The sequence below is a fragment of the Rhipicephalus microplus genome, chromosome 5, assembly GCF_043290135.1.
Source record: "Rhipicephalus microplus isolate Deutch F79 chromosome 5, USDA_Rmic, whole genome shotgun sequence".
Taxonomy (NCBI): Eukaryota; Metazoa; Arthropoda; class Arachnida; order Ixodida; family Ixodidae; genus Rhipicephalus; species Rhipicephalus microplus.
In genome coordinates, this window is record NC_134704.1 from 221,901,158 (window position 1) to 221,924,413 (window position 23,256).

The following is a 23,256-nucleotide window of genomic DNA, read 5'->3' on the forward strand; positions in this document are numbered from 1 at the left end:
CGGAAACGTTGTGAGAAGGAGGTACACTGTAGGTTTGTAATTACTCACGAATTATGGCTCGAATGATGGATCGGAGCTCCATACTGTTTGCCAGGGGGTTCTGAGAGAAGCCGGGTTGCAGGCAAATCGACTGTAAGGTATCAAGCCGCAAGAATACAGAGACGAAGTCGGAAACCGTCGAAGGGTTGTGCACAGCGAGGGCGCTGAAAGCGCTAGGTCCGATACCCTTCAGAAGGTGTCGGACACGATGAGCTTCTGGCATGGTGTCGCCGATACGGCGTCAAAGTGCAAGCACATCCTCAATATAAGAAGCGTAGGACTCACCGCAATGTTGAACGGGTTCTGCCACTTTCTTCCTAGCAACTTCTGAACGAACGGTCCATGTGCCGAAAATGCGCCGGAGTTGCTTTTTGAAGGAAGACCAATTGCAGAAGTCGCTCTCATAATTCAGGAACCACGTATTGGCAGCCTGAAAGACGTAAAACTGGACGTGTGCTAATTTCGATGCCTCGTTTCAATTGTTGTAGACACTTACGCGGTCATAGTTGTCGAGTCAGTCTTCGAAATCTTCGCCAGGCAGACCGGAGAAGATTGGAGGCTCCCTAGGGGGGTTGTTGAGCGGGCTGGGGTTGGCGGCGGGTGGTTGGGCAGGCGGGTGGTTCAGTTGGGCTTGCTCTTGCATCATGGTGCTCTGCTGGTGCAAGGGTTGTCCCGAACGGAGCTCTAGGAGCTTGCTTTGGATGGAGATAGGTCGAAGAGATGGGGAAGCACCTTCCACCACTTGAAATACCACGATTCAGCTGACGCTTTATCCAAGAAACCGCAAGGTGGCACGCCGATGATGAAGAAGGTCGAAGCGAAGACTGATAATGGTTATTGACAGATGAGGAAGATGAACTACAATGAATTCTTACAATATGTGTATATATATATATATATATATATACTATATATATATATATGCAGGCATGGTGGTTGAGTGGCCGTAGCGTTGCATATAGTCAACTAGATCCTCCGTGAGTGGTCACAACGTGGTTTATTTCGGCGTTTCAGCCATAAAAGAAAGAAGTGTATACCTAAGGGCTCATTTTTACGTGTTTTGACACAATATTAATGAGATCTAACGGACAATAATGCCACAGAATGTATAGGGGAAGTTATTAGAACCATTGTAGCGTACTTTAAAGGGAAGAAAAGTGGGTGATATATATACACACACACACATACATACGGCCAGGCCAAATGAAAACCATGTTTTTGTTATGTTTACACATCGCAAAACCATGGCTGCTGTAGGGCAGTCGAGTAGACATGCCATCGTTAGAGCGAGCTGAGGTGCTGATTTGTTGACAATACAAAGTAAAACAAATAAACAGTACTGAATGACAGAACCACATGACGAAGACTGCTAGAAGACAAGCGCGTGGGAGTGCTATTGGGATTAGCCAGTGCCCGTGGAGGGGCTAACATGACAAGAACGAACAAATAGTATTATTGTCGATTGACACAGAAGCCAAAAGTTGGGCGCACAAGCTGGAGCCATTGTCAAGGTGTTTTATTATGCAAAGATGCAAAGAATTAAAAAAACTTTAAAAAAATGCCAGGATCAGCCTTAAATTTAGAATAAGTAAAATATTTTCACGCATCTTGTTTCGATTATGTATTCATTGTTGAATTAGTTGCATTATCATAAGAACGTTGGGACAGAAAGAGATGAAAACATTCCAAAACACAGGAACGCAAACAGCTGTGTTTGCATTTTGCAGCATTTCATCACTCTTTTCATCTGACAGTTTTAGTATTATTCATTTCATAACTGCTCGCTCAATTGCCAGCATTCAAGTTACAGTCACTGAAATTTCAAAGAGGCTCGAGTCCACTATTATGAGATCGCACACATGCTAAGTATATTTCGTGGCTGTTGCATCTGATACTGTATTGCATGAATACTATAGATGTGTTTGAAGAAAGTAAAAAGTCTATCTTATTTTGTGTTAAAGGAACAGTGGCAACTGCCATTGCTGAGGTAACTTATTCTAAATCAAATGATTAAATCAGAAGCAACCTTTTCTGAAGCAACATACTCACAGTTACTATAATCAATTTAGATGCATTAGAATGGTGTAGCTCTTCCAGATGGGTTAGTTGTGATCTTGTAGGAGTAAAATGTGCTCACAATTCTTACTTCTGCAAAAATTGATTGGTGTGCAAGATTCCATTTCGGGTAAGACAATACCAAATGTTTGCAAGGGCTGCAGGTATCTAGAAGCAAGGTCAGTAATTACCTGGTGAGCACACGCCAGACGGATATTAAAAGAATATTTCTCGGGTCACACAAAGATGCACGTACTTAATTATAACTACCGCAAGCGCGCCGCGCATGCGGTTCTATGACCGCTCGCGAAAACTGTCTCCCCCCAGTGGCGCCGCAGCGGTGGTTCGATAACTAGACCTGTCACGCCAGTTTTGGAGCACGCGGCGGGTCGTACCTGTGCACTCTTTCATCGAGCAGCTGTGGCGCAGCACAGTCGCAGCGAAATCTGGAAGAGCGGCCTTTCAGAGCCTTTTCAAAACACTCATTGGGTAACTACTGCAAGCACACTTGCTTAATACCCACTAGGTTATTATGAATAAATTTATTTAGGTAGTAGGTTGGCGTTTGCTGTGCTATTTTTCGTCATTCTTCTGAGAAGCATGGTATCCGCTAAACACTAGCAAGAAATTTTGTGCCAATTATTCATGCAGTGGCTGACGATGATGAGAAATTATTACTGAAGTGGGTATGCGCCACAGTTAATAGGGCAACAAGAACAATCTTTTTTGATAAGTTGGAGCATTGGATGGCCCCCTCATTATGCTATTCACATTGTGCGAGGACTGGTTGTTGTTTTTCTGTTTTAGAACACTTTATACGTCGTATTAACGCGATTGCTTTCCCGACATCAAGCCTGCCTAAGGCAACTTTGGCAACAAGTCACAAGGTAGAATAGCTCAGTGGTAGAATACTGGTCTGGCACCTAGCGGACCCTGGTTCGAGCCCCCATGTGTCATTAGTGCTAGGTCAAGCCTACCTAAAGCAAGTTTGACAATTTACAAGCATCTGCGTAACTCAGTGTTATAATATTGGACTGGCGCCGAGGGGACCTGGGTTCAAGCCCCACTGTGTAATTCATGCAAGGTTTTTTTTTTCTAATTTCGCGCGATGTGGTTACGGGCACCAACAGTAGTGGCGGGCAACTGCGCGTGACTTGAGTTGTGATCTCATACCAGCTTTTGCTGCAAAATTTGTGCGGTTATAATGCTACATGTAGGCTGCCGTAATGCATATTGTCAATGCGCGTGTGCACCCGACGAAGAAGATGAAGGTAGCTTGCTGTTCGAGCTCGGAGCCAGACTGGCCAGCGTTTCAACCTCTCTTGCAAAAATATTTTGTAAATATATTTGCAATATATTGACTCGTTACTAACGTAATATATTTGGTGGAGGTGGAACGTTCCCCGTCCTCGCCACGCAGCTCCGCAGTGGCCGCATCCTCCGACTTCCCGCCCTGGCTTCCAGTGACAAACCGTCCCCTTCTCCATCTGTGGCTTTTACGACAACCTTCGTCATGGTCCCCACACCCCGTGATCCCGGGACATTCTATGTGCAACCTGTTCTCAATGTCAACTACTTGCTTTGCCTGTATGAACGAGTCAGTCAAACTCACTGCTGGGACCCTACCATGATGTTCGCTAATGTTCTCTTCTACTTGGATAGAACCCTGCGTGTTTGGTAGGAAACAAATTAGTCCGTACTCACCAGCTGGGACACGTTCAAGGAGAAGCTACATGACATCTTTGGGGACCCGACCGGTCGCCATGCAGCTGCAGGACAGAAGCTGGCTACCCGTCTCCAGTCGCCTACATATAAGAAGTTCTCCCTCTTTACCAGAAAGTGGATGAGGCGATGTCTGAAGCTGACAGGGTTGGTCATGTTTGCAGGTAATCGCGGACGATGCTTTCAATTGGCTGGTCTGCAGCCAAGTCTAGACTATCGACCGCAACATTCAAGAATGCCGCCATTTCAAAACAGCAAAAAGCCGTCGGGCACGCCCTCCTTTTTCGCGTTGGCCAAACACTATGGCTACATCCACCTGCTCTGATTTTACCGCCTTTTGAGCAGACTGTCACGCGTATCGTTCAACGAGAACTTGAAGCAGTAAGTCCAGCGCCGCTTCAGCCCTCTCCTTTTGAACATGCCACGATACCAACAACCCCCCCCCCCCGGTCTCTGTTATTCAGGCGGTCCTACGGCAATAATTCGCCAACCTCGGGTTCCCTCTTGCCTGCCCCGTCTCTTGCCCCTCCTCCAGACCAGTGCCCATCAATGCATCTCGACGTCACCCATTGGTTTCTCCACGATCTCGCAACCCCACGGAATGGCAGACTCCCGACGACAAACCGATCTGCTTCCGGCGCCACCGTGTTAGACATGTCTCCCGCTACTGGCGTGCCTCCTGGACGCCGCCACATAGGGACTTGTCTTTTGCATCTTGTTGCCCACATGAAGGTCATCGCCGGTACTCACCCAGCCGTATGGATCCTGCTTTTGACACACCTAACAGCTGCCCTCCTGCTCATTCTTCGTCCCCTCAATGCCGCCGTTCCCCATCGCCCGAGGCACGCCGCCATCTTTTGTCGCCAAAAACTAGACCGTGCAGCTCCTGGAGGTAGTGTTGCATCATCTCCGTCTGAACCAAACCCTCCACTGACGCTTCCTACGAACAAGAATCTTATTGATGTGCACATGGACTATATTTGACTGCACTAGTCGATACTGGCTCATAATCAGTGTTCATTTTTGTCGCCGCTTAAGAAAAGTACTCACGCCTCGTGCTACAGAAGCTGTACATGTTGCCAATGTCGGAACTGTTGCTGTCATAGGAATGTGTACAGCTGGCATAAGCATCGCCGACTGCTACCTCCCTGTCCTATTCAGGGTGCTTCATAACTGTTTTCATGACCTCATCTTAGGGATGGACTTCCTGTCGACCTATTCTTTTTTGATAGACTGTTTTTCTGGTACTCTTTGTTTGGACCTTTCTCTTCAGCCGGATATTCAACCTGAGCTTTAACATGGCCTCGGTGCCACAGATTTACTCCGCTTACAGCCTAAAGCCCTCACATTCGCTGAATTCATCACGACTTCACCCGTGTTAGATTGGGATTACATCGTCACGCCGAATCCTGATGTCCTACTGGCCCGTGACGTCACCGTCTCTCACTGCGTCGTAACTATAGCCGCCAAAGAGATATATGTACCTGTCATAAATTTTGGCTTTATAAAGCAAGTCCCCTCTGAAGGAATCCTAATCGCCACGTTGCAAACCTTAGCCGATGACTACGTCACCACTTTCGCAGCCAATGTATGCACCAATCTTCCTTGTCGCCCACCCATTGCCAAATGCATCGACATGTCAATACGTCTCTTGATTGCTCCTGACCTCCCCCAACGCAATCAGCCACCCTCATTCGCCTTTTAGCTTCCTACCACGACATCTTCGACTTCGACAATCCACTACTCATCCATACTTCTCATGTCCAGCACTGCATCAACGCAGGTGATGCTGCTCCCATTTACCGTCAACCATGTCGCGTGTCACATCAGAGCGCCAGATCATTCAAACCGAAGTGAACAAGATGTTAACTAACGGCATTATTGAGCCCTCATCAAGCCCATGGGCGTTACTTGTCGTCCTAGTTAAAAAAAGGACAGCACATAGAGTTTCTACATCGAATACTGGCACCTAAATCAAATTACGAAAAAAGGATGTGTATCCTTTGTCTCACATCGATGACGCTCTCGATTGTCTCCATGGCGCACACTACTTTTCATACATCGACTGTCGCTCTTGTAAAGGAAAACTATCGATCGACGAAGAAACCGGACCAAATGCCGTTTCTGGGTTCCAACTTCTTCTCTTGCAGTGCTCGCCTGCACACGTTAATTCCTCCTTTTTTCAACACACTCCAGCCCCCCAGTAGAGCTGCACAACTCGAGCTTGAACAATTCTTGCGCGAAACATTTCTGCATTGGTCATCTTAAAAGCTTCTGTCAGCTCGGGTTATGTCATCTTAAGCAGGGTCGACGTGTTTGATTCGTCTTAAGGGCCAAATGCTCCTGCAAGAGTTAAAGTTCCTCAAAAATCACCGCGTCATATACTTGGAGACTGCTGCTGCAGTGTACTTGATCAAAATGATTCGCCGAAAGTTTTGAGCGGTGCTCTTCTCTAGGTTGGGTCAGCCTGTGATGTACCTGCTCCTGATGGTATTTTAGGCTCTTGCTGTCACATCGATTGTCCCGAGGCTTCGAGCTTCGTAGTCATAGTAGTTTCGACTCTGAAAAAGCTGGGATAAACGTCTAAGAGGAAATTGCACCGGAAGCATCAAAGAGGGCTCTTTGACGTCCATATGCGTGTAAGTGAGCTGTATTGATTTGTCATTCGTCTTTACTTCTACTTGTCCCTCTTCCGTTTCTTCGCAGCTGTGCTTGCTCTTTCCAAGTGCTTTGAGCAATAAAGACTTCACTTTTCGGGCAAATCTGCCTCACGAACCACCCAACTAATGTGCTCCACATGAAATAAGCTTTGAATGTTCTCGATGGGTTGATGGTGTGAATGAAGTGCTCGCCTTGATGCTCCTCTCTGGCTTGTGGTTCACCTTTTTATCGAAGCTGTAGTTGAGGGCTGGTATGCCTTGAGCGGATGACGAAGCATGAAACACGACTTGGAGCTTAGAAGTCAGTGTTCTCTTACAACTTCTCGATGTGGCGCACAACTGTTGGATTGATAGACCATAGCATTCTCAGGTAGCATCTCAGCTTGACCTTGCACCATGCATTACCGGATGACTGGGCCGTGTCGCTCCAATAAACCTTTCATCTGTAGTCTTTTTGCCAAATTTAGTGAACATGTCAGCACGGCATCACGGTAATTTCTGAGTAGCTGTTTCTAATATTTCTTCCAAGTTATAATGTGTCTCTCATTTTGCTCATCAGTAGATCCTTGGAAGCTCGCAATCGACTCATGTAAGTGTGCTTCACCAGGATCTGCGACAGCTGCTGCTTCAAACTGCCGGAATAATGAGGGAATATGCAATACTGTGTTGTTTACGCTGATCAATTCTATTTGCAGAACACAGAGCGTGACATTAGTGTCACAGCCGAGCGAGTCACTTTGACGACTGGGCCCTTGCAGTGTTCATCCAAGCACTGTGTTGATTGTGACCAATCCTGCAATTTTTGTACTTCTTATGACTCCTCCTGTAGTAACCTTCCACAGATGGTCAGCTCCAATCAACAAGCTGATGCTAGTCTCAGTCTCCGCCTCAAGAAAGTTCTTTTTATCTGCAATAACCTTTCCTTCGCGACGCAACTTCTGTATGAGGTAGCCATCACTTGTTCTCACAGATAACCGATACGACAATGGCTCGAATAATGTGGATTTACTTCGAGAACTTTTCGTCTTTCTGCAGCACTTGGGGAAACGCTGCCAAAGGTAGTAAGAGAAACTTGAGTTTCTCCCAGCAGCTTAACTTGCATTTTTCCAGCTAGATCTTCTGTGATGTGTGACCGCTGGCTTCCTCCATCGAGAGACCCTCTAACGTATCTTGATCTGCTACTGTTGCCCCGCCACGGTGGTCTAGTGGCTAAAGTACTCAGCTGCTGACCTGCAGGTCGCGGGATCGAATCCCGGCTGCGGCGGCTGCATTTCCGATGGGAGCGGAAATGTTGTAGGCCCGTGTGCTCAGATTTGGGTGCACATTAAATAACCCCAGGTGGTCGAAATTTCCGGAGCCCTCCACTATGGCGTCTCTCATAATAATATGGTGGTTTTGAGACGTTAAACTCCACATATCAATCAAATCAAATTAATTGATCTGCTACCGTTGACGACTAAGGGGCTAAAGGTCTGCAGGTGCACTCCTGTATTCGTCTTTGTGCAACCATTTGAGGAATTCTTACTGCATAGCATCGCTGAGTGCGACGTCCCTGATGTGCAGTCTGAAGCTTCTGCTGGTGATGACATTTCCGATGTAGCCGATTTTCTTACATAGTTAGGGTCACACATACTCATTGCGTGCCTTCCATGACAAGTTGAGCACGTAAGTTTCACTTTGCAAGATCATGCCAGGTGACCTCGTGATGTGCATCTGTAGCAGTGGTTGGCTTCAGCTAGCTTCTTTTTTGTAGAAACGATGGAGAGGATTGTGTCACAGGCGCGTGTGCCATGTTCCATAGATTTGCAGAAAAAGCACTCGTTCCTCTTGTACGACGAACTGTGTAGTACTAAAGCGGTGCTTGTGTTGCCGTCTTGTCCTCTCTGATGACTGAGAGCGTGGTTAATAACAGGTTGTTCTGAATAATGGTGACACTGCTTCCGGCTTTCCAACTCAATACGTATGAACATGAGCAGCGCTTTTAGTTCCGCATGTGAGTTCGCAGCTGCCAATGCTGGATCTCATGCAATTATAGAAGACTCATGTTGTCTTAAGGAAGATGCGGGTCAAAAAACGCGAGTTTTTTTCAAAATTACTGATTTTTAATTTTTGCCTGTTTTGATAAGATTAGTACCTCTACTGTTATGAAAAAAAGTACAGGCCGAGACTTAACTGGAAATGCTTTAAAATTGCATCTAAAGAGCACATGGTGCCTGTTAAAAGGTCCAAAGTGTGCTTTCTTCGAGCACCTTGCCGCCGATAATGCGCCGCCGCTCGCTTTTGTTGATCGCATTAGCCGAAGAGTCGAGCCTCACTCTTCAAGCAACAACAGTTTTCTTCGCTGACGCGGCACAAGAAATAATGAAAAGAAGCACGCTTCTGCACGTTTTTCGAGCGCCACGACTGGCTTATCACGTGGTACGGATCGGGGACCGCCATTGGCCGCTGCGCACCTGTATGTGCTGTGAAGCCTATTTGTGGGGTCCATGTCTTGTCGAGCAGCGCAGTTGAACAATGCTTTTCTCATGTAATTATCTTAGTTATGAATAAAAAAAACATTGTTCGAAAGTAAAAGCCTTTTTGTGGCTTTCGCTTGCAACCAATGCATCAAAATCAAACCATCTTGCGATCAATGCCAAACCTGTGGTCAATGCATCAAAATCAAAACCAACGCATCAAAAGTCATTCACACACTTCAGCCGAAAAAGTTCGTGATGCGGCAATGGATGACTTCAGCACTAATCTTGCGAGGTTGAAAGAGCTCGCAGTGAGAGAACTTAGCAGGGACGACATTGCCATTATGTACGAAGGTATGTGGCACAAACATGGCCGCAAGATGGCATGACACTGGGCTTAGTTTGGATTTCGCAGTCCTCACGAACTTCTTCCTAGCTAGCAGTTGGCACAAGGCTCTACCAGAGGGAGCGGAAGTTTGGCAAGCGTTTCATGGCCCTGTCTGTGAGCGAAATGTGTGTGAGTAGTCGACTCGAAAAAGCCGAGAGGGACAAACCCATGGGGCTGGAGTATTTCAGTCGCAGTGGTCACTACAAGAAGGATTGTTCTTTTTGGTGTGTGAATTTCATCAGATATAATGATATCTTTCATAAATAAAAACTTAATTCTAACTTAAAAACTCTTTTTGTTTTCAAAACACAAATTTCGCCATTTTTTTTTTTTCAATGTGCCCCTCTTTTTTCGGGCACTTCTAGTGCTCGGATCTGCATGAAATTTTGCCCAAATTTTTTCTAAAGTATGGCGAATGCAATTATCTAGTCTAAATTTCAATATTTTATTGTATAATAAAAAAATTTTGTGCAAACCTTTACTAGGGTAGGTGAAATATGGACTTTTTCTGTCTATTATTTTTCACGCCAATTACATATTTTGTATGTGCTTCCTAATTAGGTATTTGCATTCTACAATTTACTTCAAACATTATGAACTATGAATGGTAAAAAGTTACGGAAGTTCAGGGATGAAAAGAGGGGTGGCAAAAGGGTTAAGGTTTTCACTTTGTCATTTTGCAGAGCTAAAAGCAAGCAACTTGCAAGAAAACTAATTATATATTTGTAATCAGCATAAATAGTTCCATAAACAGCTCAAGTTTTGTTGCTCAAGGGTGAATATTAAAAAAATGGAGTAGCATCTCCCCTTAAAGTCTCGTTGCCCTTTGCTCTGATGTATGCTAGAACGATCTCGTACGTGAAAGCCTCTAATAAAATGTCAATCAACATTGCCGAGGAAGTTACCGTTGGTGCGTTTAGTGCAGTGAGACATCGTACGTTTAGCTGCATAGTATCGTATAGTTGCCTTGGGCTGCTGATGTCGTTTCCTGACATAACATGCGGATGATTTCGAATCGCTGACAGATGGTGCTGCACGATTCTGTTCTGATCGCCAAACCGTTCTTCCAGTAGATCTATAATGTCGGCGTAACTATAATGTCGGCGTAACTATAATGTCGGCGTAACACGATTGGGAAGTCGGGAATCCAGAGATCGCAGCTGCCGCTTCACCTGCCGCAGGTAGAAAAACTTTGTCGCCATTCATAATGCGTTGTTAAGATGAACAGTCTGTTCGAACTGTTCCCAGAAAGCTGACCACTTGTGAATATTGTCTCTGAATGTTGGCAAGTCAAGGTCCGGCAGCCTTGGACCCGTTTCGGTCATAGCCTCAAGAACTGTTGCTGTCGTGTTCGTAGGAGCAATCACCGCTGTACTGTTGACATGTCCCTAACCGTCTATTTTGCAGCGAATCTCAATGAGCATGCTAATAGCTTGGTCCTTATATTCTGCTGCCGCGACATACTGCGCTTCGAGCTCCTCATCAGCTAGGTGCTCCTCGAGCGCATCATTGATCTTCAAGAGCTCGTTGTTGCTCGCTGACAAACGGTCATAAATACCTGTGAGCTTGGGCTTGTTCGCAGTAGGGTCTCTTAGCATTGACCTTGCTTCCTGCAGAAGCTTGGTGCGTCGAGCGGAGCGCTTGGTCTTGAGGCGTTCCATCGGATCTCGTGTTGAAGTCGAGTCTGATTTACGCCAATCAGGAACGATCTGTTGCCGTCCTCCCCACTCCCAGCACAACGTGGTCGAGTAGAAGATCCCCTCGAGTCGTGCGATGTAAGCGACGTGTCGGCACGAGGGGTTTCGGCCCCACGATGCAAAGGAAAACTATCGTTCAGCAAAGAAACCAGACCGAATTTCGTTTCTGGGTTCCAACTTGTGGGGATCTGAGGGACGCCCGCCGCGGGCGTTTCGCCGTAGGCCGCTTCCTTTCCCTTTTCCTGCTCTGGTAACGGTGCGTGGCGATAGATTGTGCCACGCGCAGGCGCGGCATGTGTTCCCGGGGGTTGCGAGAATTAGAAGGCCGAGGCACGTGCGTGTTGAGAGAGGTCTCTCCTCCGTTGGTCGGCGCCGGGTAAGCACGTGTTTCCTTCGTTTGCGTCCCCTTTGGGAATCGCCGGACTGTAGCCTGCCCGTGGGCCTTGGCATCCTGGCAGGCGTGTTTACTTGAGTGCTGGCTTCGGTACCATATTCTAAGCCAACAGCGGTGTCTAGTGCTTGAAGTGGTCATACCACAACAAGCCGCACTTGCCGTAGGCCTAGGCGTACGAAGTTTGCCCTAACTCTCGCGACCAGGCCCAGTGGTCATCGTGAGAGTACGCGGCATAGCCGCAAGGGACCTTTTCCCGACCCGCGTGTCAAAGCTCCCCATTGCCAGCTGCGACGTGCTTGCGGTTTCCCCTTCTTGTGAACGTCCGCGTGTGGGAGCCTTTGCTCTCCTCGTCCCGGGAGCGTACATTGTACTGTTGCTTGGGGTACCACCAAAAGGCGAAGTAGAAAGTGTTGGTGTATTTCTGTTATTCTAACACTGTCTGTTTTTGCTGCACCGCGCTAAACGTCTTGTTAGTTGAGCGCGCGCAGAGTGATGCGCTACATGCGAGGTGGTGAGGGAGTCACGGCCCTGTGGCTCGCTAAGCGTGAGCCCGCGGTGATCATCCACTATGGTGGGTAGCGAGGTCACCATAAACTTCTTCTTTTCTTGCAGTGCTCGCCTGCATGCGTTTATTCCTCCTTTTTCAACAGCTCTGATTATTGACACATTGCTGTGGATGAGAAATACCAACAAAAGACCGCCTTCGCCACTCCCGATGGCCTATACCAATTCAAGGTTATGCCCTTCGGTCTATGTAACACCACAGCCATGTTCGAATGTATGATGGTCTCTCTGCTACCCGAGTTCAAATGTTCAACATTTCTGTGTTACCTAGACGACGTCCTCATATTTTCACCTACATTTGAGACTCACCTTGAGTGTCTGTCGGCCATTCTCGACGTCTTCCACAATGGTGGCCGCCAGTTGAACTCCTCGAAGTGTCACTTCAGCCGCCGACAGATTACAGTGTTGGGCCACCTTGTCGATGCTTCTGGTGTGCGGCCGGACCCTGAGAGAATTCGTGCCGTCACGAGTTTCCTAGTAGCCCAATACGCAAAGATGTCCTGAGCTTTGTGGGACTCTGTTCCTACTTCAGGCGGCTCGTGAAAGACTTTGCGGCAATCGCCCCAACCACTTACCGATCTTTTGAATAAAGGCGTCCCATTTTCATGGGGGTCCACTCAAGCTGCCGCCCTCACTCACATCATCACACTTTTGACGACGACCCTTATCCTGCTCTGCTTCGACCCATCAGCGCAAACTGAGGTTCGAACGGATCCTGGATTACTTTGACCCATCTGTCCAAACTGAGGTTTCGAACGGATGCCAACGGTCACGGTATCGGAGCCATTCTCGCCCAACTCCAACAGGGACACGACCGTGTTGTCGCCTATGTTAGCCATCTCCATACACCTGCAGAGCGCAACTATTGGATCACAGAGCGAGACTGCCTTGCTCCTGCCTGGGCAGTCTCAAAGTTCTGTCCATATTTATATGGCACTCACGTCTTCGTCGTTACCGACCACCAGGTGCTCTGCTGGCTTTCATCCTTAAGAGATCCTATAGGTCGACTTGCTCGCTGGGCTCTGCGACTTCAAGAATACACCTTTGCTGTGACTTACAAGTCTGGACGCCTGAATCAGGACGCCGATTGCTTTTCTCGCTATCCAGTTGGCGAATCGGCTGCCGTACCTGACAATGATGCCTGCGTGTGCTTCGTTTTCCAACTGATTTACATAGCTGACAAGCAACGGCATGATGCAGTCTTACGGGCTATCATCGAGCGCCTCGACACCTCTCTATTGAACCGCCCCATCGCTCGTTCGTACTCCAGACTGGTACATTATACCGGCATAACTTCAATTCAGACAGCCCATCTCTGCTGCTTGCTATACCCAAATACCTCCGCTCGGCTGTACTCCACGAACTTCGCGACGTTCCTACTGCCGGTCACCGCGGCGTGTACTGCACATACATTCAGATTCGTCGTTGCTTCTATTGGCCAGGTCTCGCACGCTCCGTCAGAAAATACATCGTGGCATGTGAGGAATGTCAACGCCGCAAAACGCTGTCGACGCTTCGGGCTGGCCGCCTTCAACCACTCGACATTCCTTCTGAATCTTTTTTTCACGTCCGCTTGGACTTACTCGGCCCTTTTCACCTGTCTTCTGCTGGCAGTAGGTGGATAGCTGTGGCTATGACTACGTCACACGCTAAGCAATCGAACGTGCCCTTCCGACAAGTTGCGTCACAGACGTCGCCGATTTTTTTCTATGCGACGTGATCTTGCAACATGGTGCTCCACGCCAGCTGCTCACGGACCAAGGCCACACATTTCTGCATTTCTATTGAGAGTCATAGCCGACATCCTACGCTCATGTGAAACGCACCACAAGCTCACTACATCGTACCATCTGCAAACAAATGGCACTACCGAGCATCTAAACCGAACCCTAACCGAAATGCTTTCGAAGTACGTTTCCTCAGACCACTCTGACTGAGACCTCGCACTACCATACGTGACATTTGCGTACAATTCTTTGCGTCTTGACACAGCTGGTTACTCCCCATTTTTCTTGTTGGGCGGCTGCGAACCCACATTGCCCCTTGATACAGTCATTCTACTGCCAGCATCTCCGACCACAGAGTATGCCCTGGACGCCATCAGCCGGGCCGCCCACGCACGCGAAGTCCCTCGTGCTCACTTTTTGACTTCCCAAGAAAACGAACGGCGTCGGTATGATCAAGGACACTGCGATGTGCACTTTTCGCCCAGTTTGTTGGTTCTAGTGGTCTCCGACCTGGCACGTTGGCCTGTCTGACAAACTGCTCTCTCGGTACTGTTATGACCGTCTTCAGTAGGCGCCATGCTGTCGCTGAGAAGCGTGGCCGGGCAGCGTTCCCACGCCTGGAACCCAGTTTTCTCGGAACCAGCGTCCAGAGATGACGGGGGAGCGGCGCTCTTTTAATCCTCAAACAAGTAGCCGACTCGCTGGCTGCCTATGCCCGCCAGGTATTGTTTCTGCTAGCCGGAGGATGAGACGTGTCGCCACGACGTCGTAAGCCGTTCCAGAGAGGACAACAAAGACAGAAAGATGGCCACGGTTTCTTCCTTGGAAGAAACCGCGGCCGCCGCCACAAATTGCCCTGCTAATTGAGCGGACAGATCGGCGAACCGTTTGATGTCTGCTGTCAGGAGCTTCGGACCCCTTGACTAGTGGCACACACACGACGAGAAAGAGCCCCTCTGGCGCCACCTTACAGTGCAGTGATCACGACTCAGTATTGGATGTTCACGTGGGCCGTGCATGCTCGTACCCCTCGCCTGTTGTGTGTGTGTGATTGCTGTTCCACTCAAGAAGGAGGAGCCCGACAGGGCTTATAACGATGCCGCAGAGTGCTGGACGAGGCTCTGGACCATGTAACGGTTCAACCACCACGTTCGTGGTTTGTGAACTCCTAACCTCATGCTGTAAATAATTGTAAATAGTGCTATAAACCTGCTTGTTTTTCGTATCCCCACCTTGTGAGCGTTCGTTTCCTCAACCCGAAGCTACACCACGCTACCACAAAAGACCGGGTAGACCCCGGTCGGCAACTACTGGTGATCAGCGCTGGGAGTCGGAGCGACTACAGGTGAACAGCACCGGGATCCACTACAACTGGTTGGCAGGGGTGGGATACGACTCAGCATCGTGATCCACGACAACTGGTGGCAGCGGTTGAAGACGAAGCTACAAGAGACAATAACAGTCGGCCCATGGGAAGCAGCTGGCTCGAGACATGGATCACGTATGGGTAAGTGCTTGGCTTTTCTTTTGAGTGAACCAGGTTCTAAAAGAGGGTAAATTTTAGAACTGGTAGTTAACTTTGCCGAAAGACTCAGTTTTGCCGTTTCGGAAAGTTATTTTGGAAGTAGCGAGCACTCAGTACGATCATGGACTTACGAGAGCTGCAGAATCCGGACTTGTTGCTGTTGTGTGAGGAATTGGGGATCGATACAAAGGGTTTGGCACGAAAACCCATAATCATTCAAGTGATTGATGATTTGGGGGCTGAGGATGAGGAGCTCAGGGAAGCATGGGACCTCATCAGCCAAAGAAAGAGACAGCAGAAAGAAGAGGAGGAGAGGCGTTAGCGCGAAAGAGAGAAACACCGCTTAGAAAGCGAGCGTGAAATAGAAAGACTGGCGCACGAGATTGCGATCCGCAAACGAGAACTCGAGTTGAGGAATAGGTCGGGCAGTAGTCCCCAGCAAGTGGTACCTTATCGCAACTTGAAGGCCGAGTTCTGGATGTCTAGGTACATGCAGCCATATACAGATTCAGGGGATATTGGCTTGTACTTTATGATATTTGAGCGGAAGTGCGAGGAACTGTCATTTGAGCGAGACACATGGTGTCAAAGGCTACTCACGGTTTTGCCTTGCGAGGCAAATGAAGCTGTTGTGCGACTCAGTCAGCAGAACGCCAACAACTACGAGGTAGTTAAGGCAGAGATGTTCCGGATATTCGGAAGTTCTGTCTGGAGAAAAGAAGAGCAGCTCAGACAAGAGTCTGAAAGAAAGCGCAAAACAGAAAGACAACAGTCTGAAAGCGAGGGGCGTCGGAAAGCGCTGGACGTTAAAGTGTGTCAGGAAGCGCTAGAACCAGAGATCGCGCCAGAAAAGGGCCCGCGTATTCTAGAATGCATCAAGGTAGAGTATGCTGAGAATGAGGCCTTGGCCGGTCTGTAGGTAGAGACGATGTCGAAAGACGCTCCTTGCGTGGATGAGGAGAGTGCCAGCAGCCCTAATGGGCCCAGTAAGATGCTGGAAACCTCCTTCGTGCCTCAAGAGTACGTTTCGACATCGTCAAATGTAGATATGAGTAGCACAGTGGCGAATCAGAGCGAGGACGCGACGCTTCAGGAATGCAGCGATGCCATCGGAGAGGGCCCAGTTAATGGCTTCATCAGTGTTACAAAGCTAATTTGGCCCGACAGTCCGTCGTGACGCAGAGTTCAAAAAGCGTTATCGGGAGGGAAGACCAAGCACCAGCTCCAACGAGCTTCCCAACTTCTGAGTTCCCGACGCGATGATGATGGCATCGAGAGAAAGGGGGCAAGCAAACATCGCCGAAAACGAAAGAAGCGGAAACACACCGCACTGCGTAGGCCTAAGGCAGGTCCCACTCCGTCTCGAGAAAGACGAAAGGCTAGGCCGTTAATCCGTTTCAGGAAACATCAATGGTGGCGTTCATGGAGGCACAAGCGGCCAGCCAGGTGTAGAGGGGGAAAACGAGGTGCGTCACCCCAACGAAACACGCAGTTCATTTCTAGGACTTCGGGAAAGCGGCCATGCCCGAAGGGTTAAAATTGAAAAGGCACAGTGGCTAATTACTGCGTGGGGGCAACCACAAAGACATTATTACCCAGGCTTCCCCCCTGCTTCTGGCGTCCCTTTTCAATTCCTGAGAGGAACAGGCCGAAATGGAAAATGAGGTGTGACGGCAGTGCACTGCTCAGAGTTTGTGCATTTTGTAGCCTCTGGCGCGCTCGAAAACCGCCGGGACCGCGTCCCCATCGTGTGCGATTAAAAGAACCATGAGAAAAGGGGGCGGTCAGTATGAGTAACTTTTGCACAGGCGTGTTAAATATTGTTACTCATTGTTGCATTGGAGATGCAAATTTGAGTCATTTTATTTTGTAAGTTACATGATGCGGAGTAAATTTTTGAAAAGGAAAACCGCCGAGCTAAATGCTGGAAATGGAAGTCCGTTATTGATTTGTACGGATATATCGAGAAGGTAAAAACAAAAAAAATTGTTATACTTTTTTTAGTGTTTCAAAGGTTTAGTGTAATATCGTATGCCTTTACTGTCATGTGGATGTGGCGTGAATTGGCATTTATGGAAGGAGATATTAACATAAACCGAATGATTTCGTAAAATAATTAGGTTTGGCGCGACACAGTGGAGTTGTCGTTGCGCGCATTGAGAATTGAGGGTCATTGGTGCACGGTTTTAGCATAAAACCTATGCAATTGCTTTTTGGGTGTTTTTACCTAGAATTATTTTTGTGTTGTACACGGTGTATTGCAACGTAATGTAAAGATAATTAATTAGAACAACTGTAAAGGCTTAAGCGTTTGGTTATTAGTGCCGTGCATTTTGCAGCACTACAGGAATTAGAATAATTGAAAAACGCTCAGAAGAACTCAGTGTTTTTTCAATCAAAGGCGTTAGCAAAGGCAGGTAACTAACTGAACAAACCTGCTAAAAGGCGGTGTTTGTTCCTGCTAGAAGACAGTGTTTGTTAGATTTTTTGTCCTTGTCTTCTTTGAAGAATGATTGATCTAGTGATCATGAGCAGATCACCAAGCTTTCCCTAAGCGTTGAGGTAGACCATTAGGTTTCAGTGTAGCTTAAGGTTTTGGGAAGCTGGTGAGCTTAATGTCTTAATAGTAGGCGATTATTGGTGCCCGTAAACAAAAACGGAGGTTAGGACAATTGTAGCGCTCACTAAATCCGAGTTTGTTCCACGTTCGCGTACTTGACCAATGCTCTCCACGGGACAGAACCGATGAAAGTAGTCAGCGATGAAAAGAAGGAGCCTGCTGTTTTATATCAGGACGACAGTGGTATCAAGCAAAGCTGCACTTTACTTGCGCCAGAATTTGGGCTCTCGCGAGATAACGTACTGCGCTTCAGGAAAGGAGTGCGCTTGCATTGTGTAGCCCATTCAGCAGTTGCAGTGTTATCTCAGAGGTGCTAAATTTAAAGTAGGGACAGACCGTTTTCCCCTTACTTGGCTGCAAACCGTGACATCAAAGAAAAGTCACCTTGTGAGACAAAGCTTGATTCTTCGAAAATATCATTTTGGCATTAGGAAAAGGGCAAATTGAATGGAAACGCTGACGTGCTTTGTTGCTCTTTCTAATATATCTAGGGGTGCTCTTGATGTATCGAAATTGATATTTTAGTTTTTTTTTCGTGCAACTTATGTGAAATTTGTAAGGTAGCACGTCTGCTTTCTCAGCTCAAGTGAGTCCTGAGAGTTCTGAGTGTGAGCTTTTTGTTAAAAGCTAGTAAAGAAAATTGGTTTGCCATCCCTCTTTTGGCTTGGTTTGTTCGAAAAGGGCCGAGTGCTTGCTTGTGCATGTGGTCGAGTTTCAGAAACGGTGTTGAAGATTCGGCAATAACCCAGACCATGCCACATGCGAAGGCCACTGCCTGGCATTCACCTACGTACCCTTTCGTCGTCTCTGCGAGCAGCAGCAGTGACTGCTGCCCTCCGTGACTCATCTGGCGAGGGGGAAGCTGTTATGACCGTCTTCAGTAGGTGCCATGCTGTCGCTGAGAAGCGTGGCCGGGCAGCGTTCCCACGCCTGGAACCCAGTTTTCTCGGAACCAGCTTTCAGAGATGACGGGGGGAGCGGCGCTCTTTTAATCCTCAAACAAGTAGCCGACTGGCCGGCTGCCTATGCCCACCAGGTATTGTCCCTGCTAGCCGGAGGATGAGACGTGTCGCCAAGACACCGTAAGCCGTTCCAGAGAGGACAACAAAGACAGCGTCTTCCTTGGAAGAACTCTGACGCCACCTTGCAGTGCAGTGATCACGACTCAATATTGGTCACGTGGGCCGTGCATGCTCGTACCCCTCGCCTGTTGTGTGTGTGTGATTGGTGTTCCACTCAAAAAGGAGGAGCCCGACAGGGCTTATAACGACGCCGCAGAGTGATGGACGAGGCTCTGGACCATGTAACGGTTCAACCACCACGTTCGTGGTTTGTGAACTCCTAACCTCATGCTGTAAATAATTGTAAATAGTGCTATAAACCTGTTTGTTTTTCGTATCCCCATCTTGTGAGCGTTCGTTTCCTCAACCCGAAGCTACACCACGCTACCACAAAAGACCGGGTAGACCCCGGTTGGCAACTACTTGTGATCAGCGCTGGGATTTGGAGCGACTACAGGTGAACGGCACCGAGATCCACAACAACTGGTTGGCAGCGGTGGGATACGACTCAGCACCGTGATCCACGACAGTACACAGGGCCATACAGAGTGCTTCGTGTAGTGATTACCGTCACTTATGAAATTGCTCGTGCTGCCTTGTCTTCTTCATCCACCCCTCGGGCCAGCGACATCGTACACGTCACACGCCTGAACCAGTACCACTCGCCCCATGACATTGACGTCTAGATGCGCCTGGACGGCGCCTTTCCGACGGGGATTCTGCTACATGTAGGCTGCCGCAATGCATATTGTCAATGCGCGTGTGCGCTGGGAGCCAGACTGGCCAGCGCTGCAACTTCTTTCAAATATATTTCTTTCAAATATTCTTTCAAATATATTTTGTAAATATATTTGCAATATATTGACTCGATACTCACATAACAATATAACCCTAACAGTCTAAAAATGAAAAGTAAGTGTCTCAGGCCTTCAAGGAAAAAGCCTTTGCTAGTAAACCAATGTTTTAAATGAAGCACATGCATGGTAAACCATGATGCTTCTCAACTGGTTTAGAGAGCTTTGTGCTGCTGGCATACATAATAGCGAAGCAGTTGGCAATTCACAATTTCTTTAGAACATCTTATCAGCAGTAGATGGCCAATAAACTTGTGGACCTTACACATCTGTTTTATGTTCATTGCATGCAGTTAGGGTTTAAAAATGTTGAAAAAGTTTTTAAATGTGATAAAATTAATGCATAATCATACCAAATTTTTATTTTCCTTAAAGACACCTCGAGGCAGTATTATATAAGGGGTGGGTTAACATATAAAAAGTTTTTTATTTATTGCCACAAGTTTTCAACTTGAAAAATGGGCTTATAATTGATCTAAGAATGATGCTGGGCATTCAGTGGTGACGACATCATTGGGAACGTCATTCTAGTCTTTTGCCATTCATGAAAAGAAGGACATAGAAAAGGTGGTCGTTTTAATCTGTGGCAAGGCAGCTTGAAGTCAATGGCAAGTGCAACGAGATATGCAGGACGGTGTAACGATGTAGGGATGACGAAGCGTGCTGTGAAAGAACTTATGAAAAAGGTGAGACTAGAGATGTGGCGGCGGATGTCAAAGCTTGTAATAGTTTTTTTTTTTTTGATGATAATGTGTGGTGTCACCTTCCCAGATTCATATATCTGGGAATTTTCGATAATTCAAACTTCTTGATAATTCAAATGGTATTTAGAGGTTCTTTCGTGTTCGAATTAACGAGAGTCGACTGTATGTTAACCAATAGAGCAGACTTCATTCAGTTTTCATTGGCTAAAATGAGTGCTTTGTTTTCGTTGTCATTGAGGTCAGCTTGTCACACAGGAGTTACATTAAGCAGCATCTTTAGATTTGAGCATTCTGTTTATTCTGGGTTGTCTTTCAGAGAACTGTAACTGAAATTCAATCAAATCACCAAGAATGACTCAAAGATTAGAGCTTTATGGAACACGCTATGCATGCAGGGTCCACTGGAAGGCAGCTCACAGTTGTTCCTACTACAGTGGAACCCGGACACGGACAAGCCAGAAGTCCGCAGCTGGGACGAGCTGTATGGCATCCTCTCACCTGACCTCCTAGCTGTCGAGGTAAGCTTGTTACGTATTGCACGACTCAGTGTAATGTTACCCAGCGGATCTTAGTCTGAAAGCTAGTGGAGAGACATTGCTGTGATTGGCCTGCACATTGCATATCCTATGTGCAAATAAAAGCCTGCCAACAATCGTGGATCAAGCTGAGAGCCAGAGGAAGGACCATGGGAGAAAAGGAGTAGGATCAGCTGGGCATGCAGGATGGCTTTTCACGTGCTATGTTCTCAGCGCTGTCTGTGGTTCCTTGTGCAGTGTTTTCTGGAATTACGTCAGATTGGCCTTACTTCATATTGTCATGCCCGTTTCTTATTTTACTTATGCTGTATTCAGTTTACAACTACCAAGACTGGCAGCACTACTTGCTCCGAACTGTACCTTCATTGTTCGAGGCAGTTCATGATTGTATTTGATCGTTTTGTTAAGATTGCACACCAGGCGCAAACACTTGAGCTTATTCCAGAGCATCGCAATAACTAATGATAAGGCTGAAAAATACGATAGTGCATGTATAAAGGCCCACACGCTTCATTGCTAGTCAGTTGATTCATGGACTCTGTTAGCCGCTAATAATGCTAGAGTGTATTGCTGTAATCTGGCTTCTTCGTTTACCAGCCACAATTCAACCAAAGCAGCTGTTTCATCTTAGACATACCAACTCCTGCCTTTATCAGCAACACAACCATGTGACATTTGGTGGAGGTGCTGGTTTTTTTATGTTCCCGACACCAATGAAAAGCAGGGAGTCAAACCCACAACGTGAAGAAGACACAAAAGCCCTCCAGGAACAACATGCTAATTAAAGCTTTGAAGGTCTTCAACCAGAGTTCAGATCCTTACTAGACAATACAAGAGGTATGACATCGAAGCAAGCCACCACGATGACAACACTTGCGCAGCCTACATCATTCCTGCTTCAGCAGCCCAAGGAGCCGCTGAAATTTGGGGGGTCATTGTGCGAGGACAGGAGAACTGGCTGGAAGCATATGACTGGGTTGCCGTCGTTGACCATTGCAACAATGAAGACAAGCTCACGCACGTGGACTTTACTATAGAAGATGTCGCTAGAACATGGTTCGACAAGCAAGAGTCTACCCTAACATTATGGGACATTTTCAAAACCAGGCTCTTGGCTATCTTTACTAGCATAATCCGCAAAGAGAGGGTCGAAACTGCTTCACACCCTCCTATAGCTACCCAACCACAGTGTCATGCTCATCATGGAAGAAATGACTAGACTCTTGTGCCACGCTGACCTCAAAACGCCTGAAAACAAGAAAGTTTGCCTCCGCATGTGAGGAGTTAAACAGGAGCTTTTCACAGCACGTGAAACCCACCGAACGGTGTAAAAGATTGAGTTTCTATCTCTGCTCTAATTGAGCCCCCCATCTCTGCTACATCTATCATCTCCATGTTAGTGTAAAGTTCCGTGCGCTATGGGCGTGTGTGAGGCATTGACGAGGCTGACATGTTCACGGGTGAAAAAGGGCCTTGAGTCCTATAAAATATCATCATCAAACGCCGTAAGAAGAAGAAAGAAGACTGCTGCCTGGAGCGAGCGCGTGCTACTTGGCTTCTTCTAATAAACTGTATTCGTTCGAAGCAGTCCGTGGTCTCGATCGTCTTAATAATGGTGCCGTGAACCAGGATACTACCTCCTCACCGGCAAGAAAGGTCAACCTGCCACGGAGCAGCAGAGAAGAAAACGGCGGAAGAGCAGAGGATCGACCTGGATCGATCGACGAGACCACGGTGGACAGTGCGAGCATCAGAACGAACGATTGACAAGTAAGGAGTCATTGTTAACCGCCTCAATATGAGCAAGGAAGTGATAACGAAGAAAAGGAAAGCGCTTCGCTCCCAGATCACGCGACTGATTAACGCAGCCGAGCAGCAAATTAATGATGGAGCTAACCGGGAGCAGCTGCTTACAACGCAGGCGCAGATTAAAGGAATAAGCGACAGTCTCAAGAGCGTGAACGAGCAAATGGAAAAGTTTCTGACCGAAGACAATGCCGAAGCTGAATTCGAAAGGGTCATAGAGTACGACATGAAATTAACAATGACCTTATCTGCATTAGAATTCAGACTTCGACAGCCTGCACAATCGGATTCAAGCGATAGGACAAGGCAGGTGACGCCCTCAAGTACAGGACAAGAAGCAACGGAACTAGTTAAGCTTCCAAAGCTTGAAATGATAAAGTTTGGGGGAAAAGCTTTGGAGTGGAATCGCTTTTGGTCTCAGTACGAGTCGGCAGTTCACCTGAGATCG

The 23,256-nt window shown here is 47.4% G+C and overlaps 1 protein-coding gene across 2 annotated transcripts in view; it reads left to right on the forward strand.

Moving 5' to 3' along the window:
- Positions 1–23,256, forward strand: part of LOC119173507 (WD repeat and coiled-coil-containing protein) — a 299,780-nt gene that overhangs the window by 195,154 nt on the left and 81,370 nt on the right. For both annotated transcript variants that reach the window (XM_037424303.2, XM_075896540.1), the window contains exon 8: positions 20,862–20,984. In XM_037424303.2, coding sequence (XP_037280200.1) covers positions 20,862–20,984 — 123 coding nt within the window. The remainder of the gene's footprint in view (positions 1–20,861; positions 20,985–23,256) is intronic.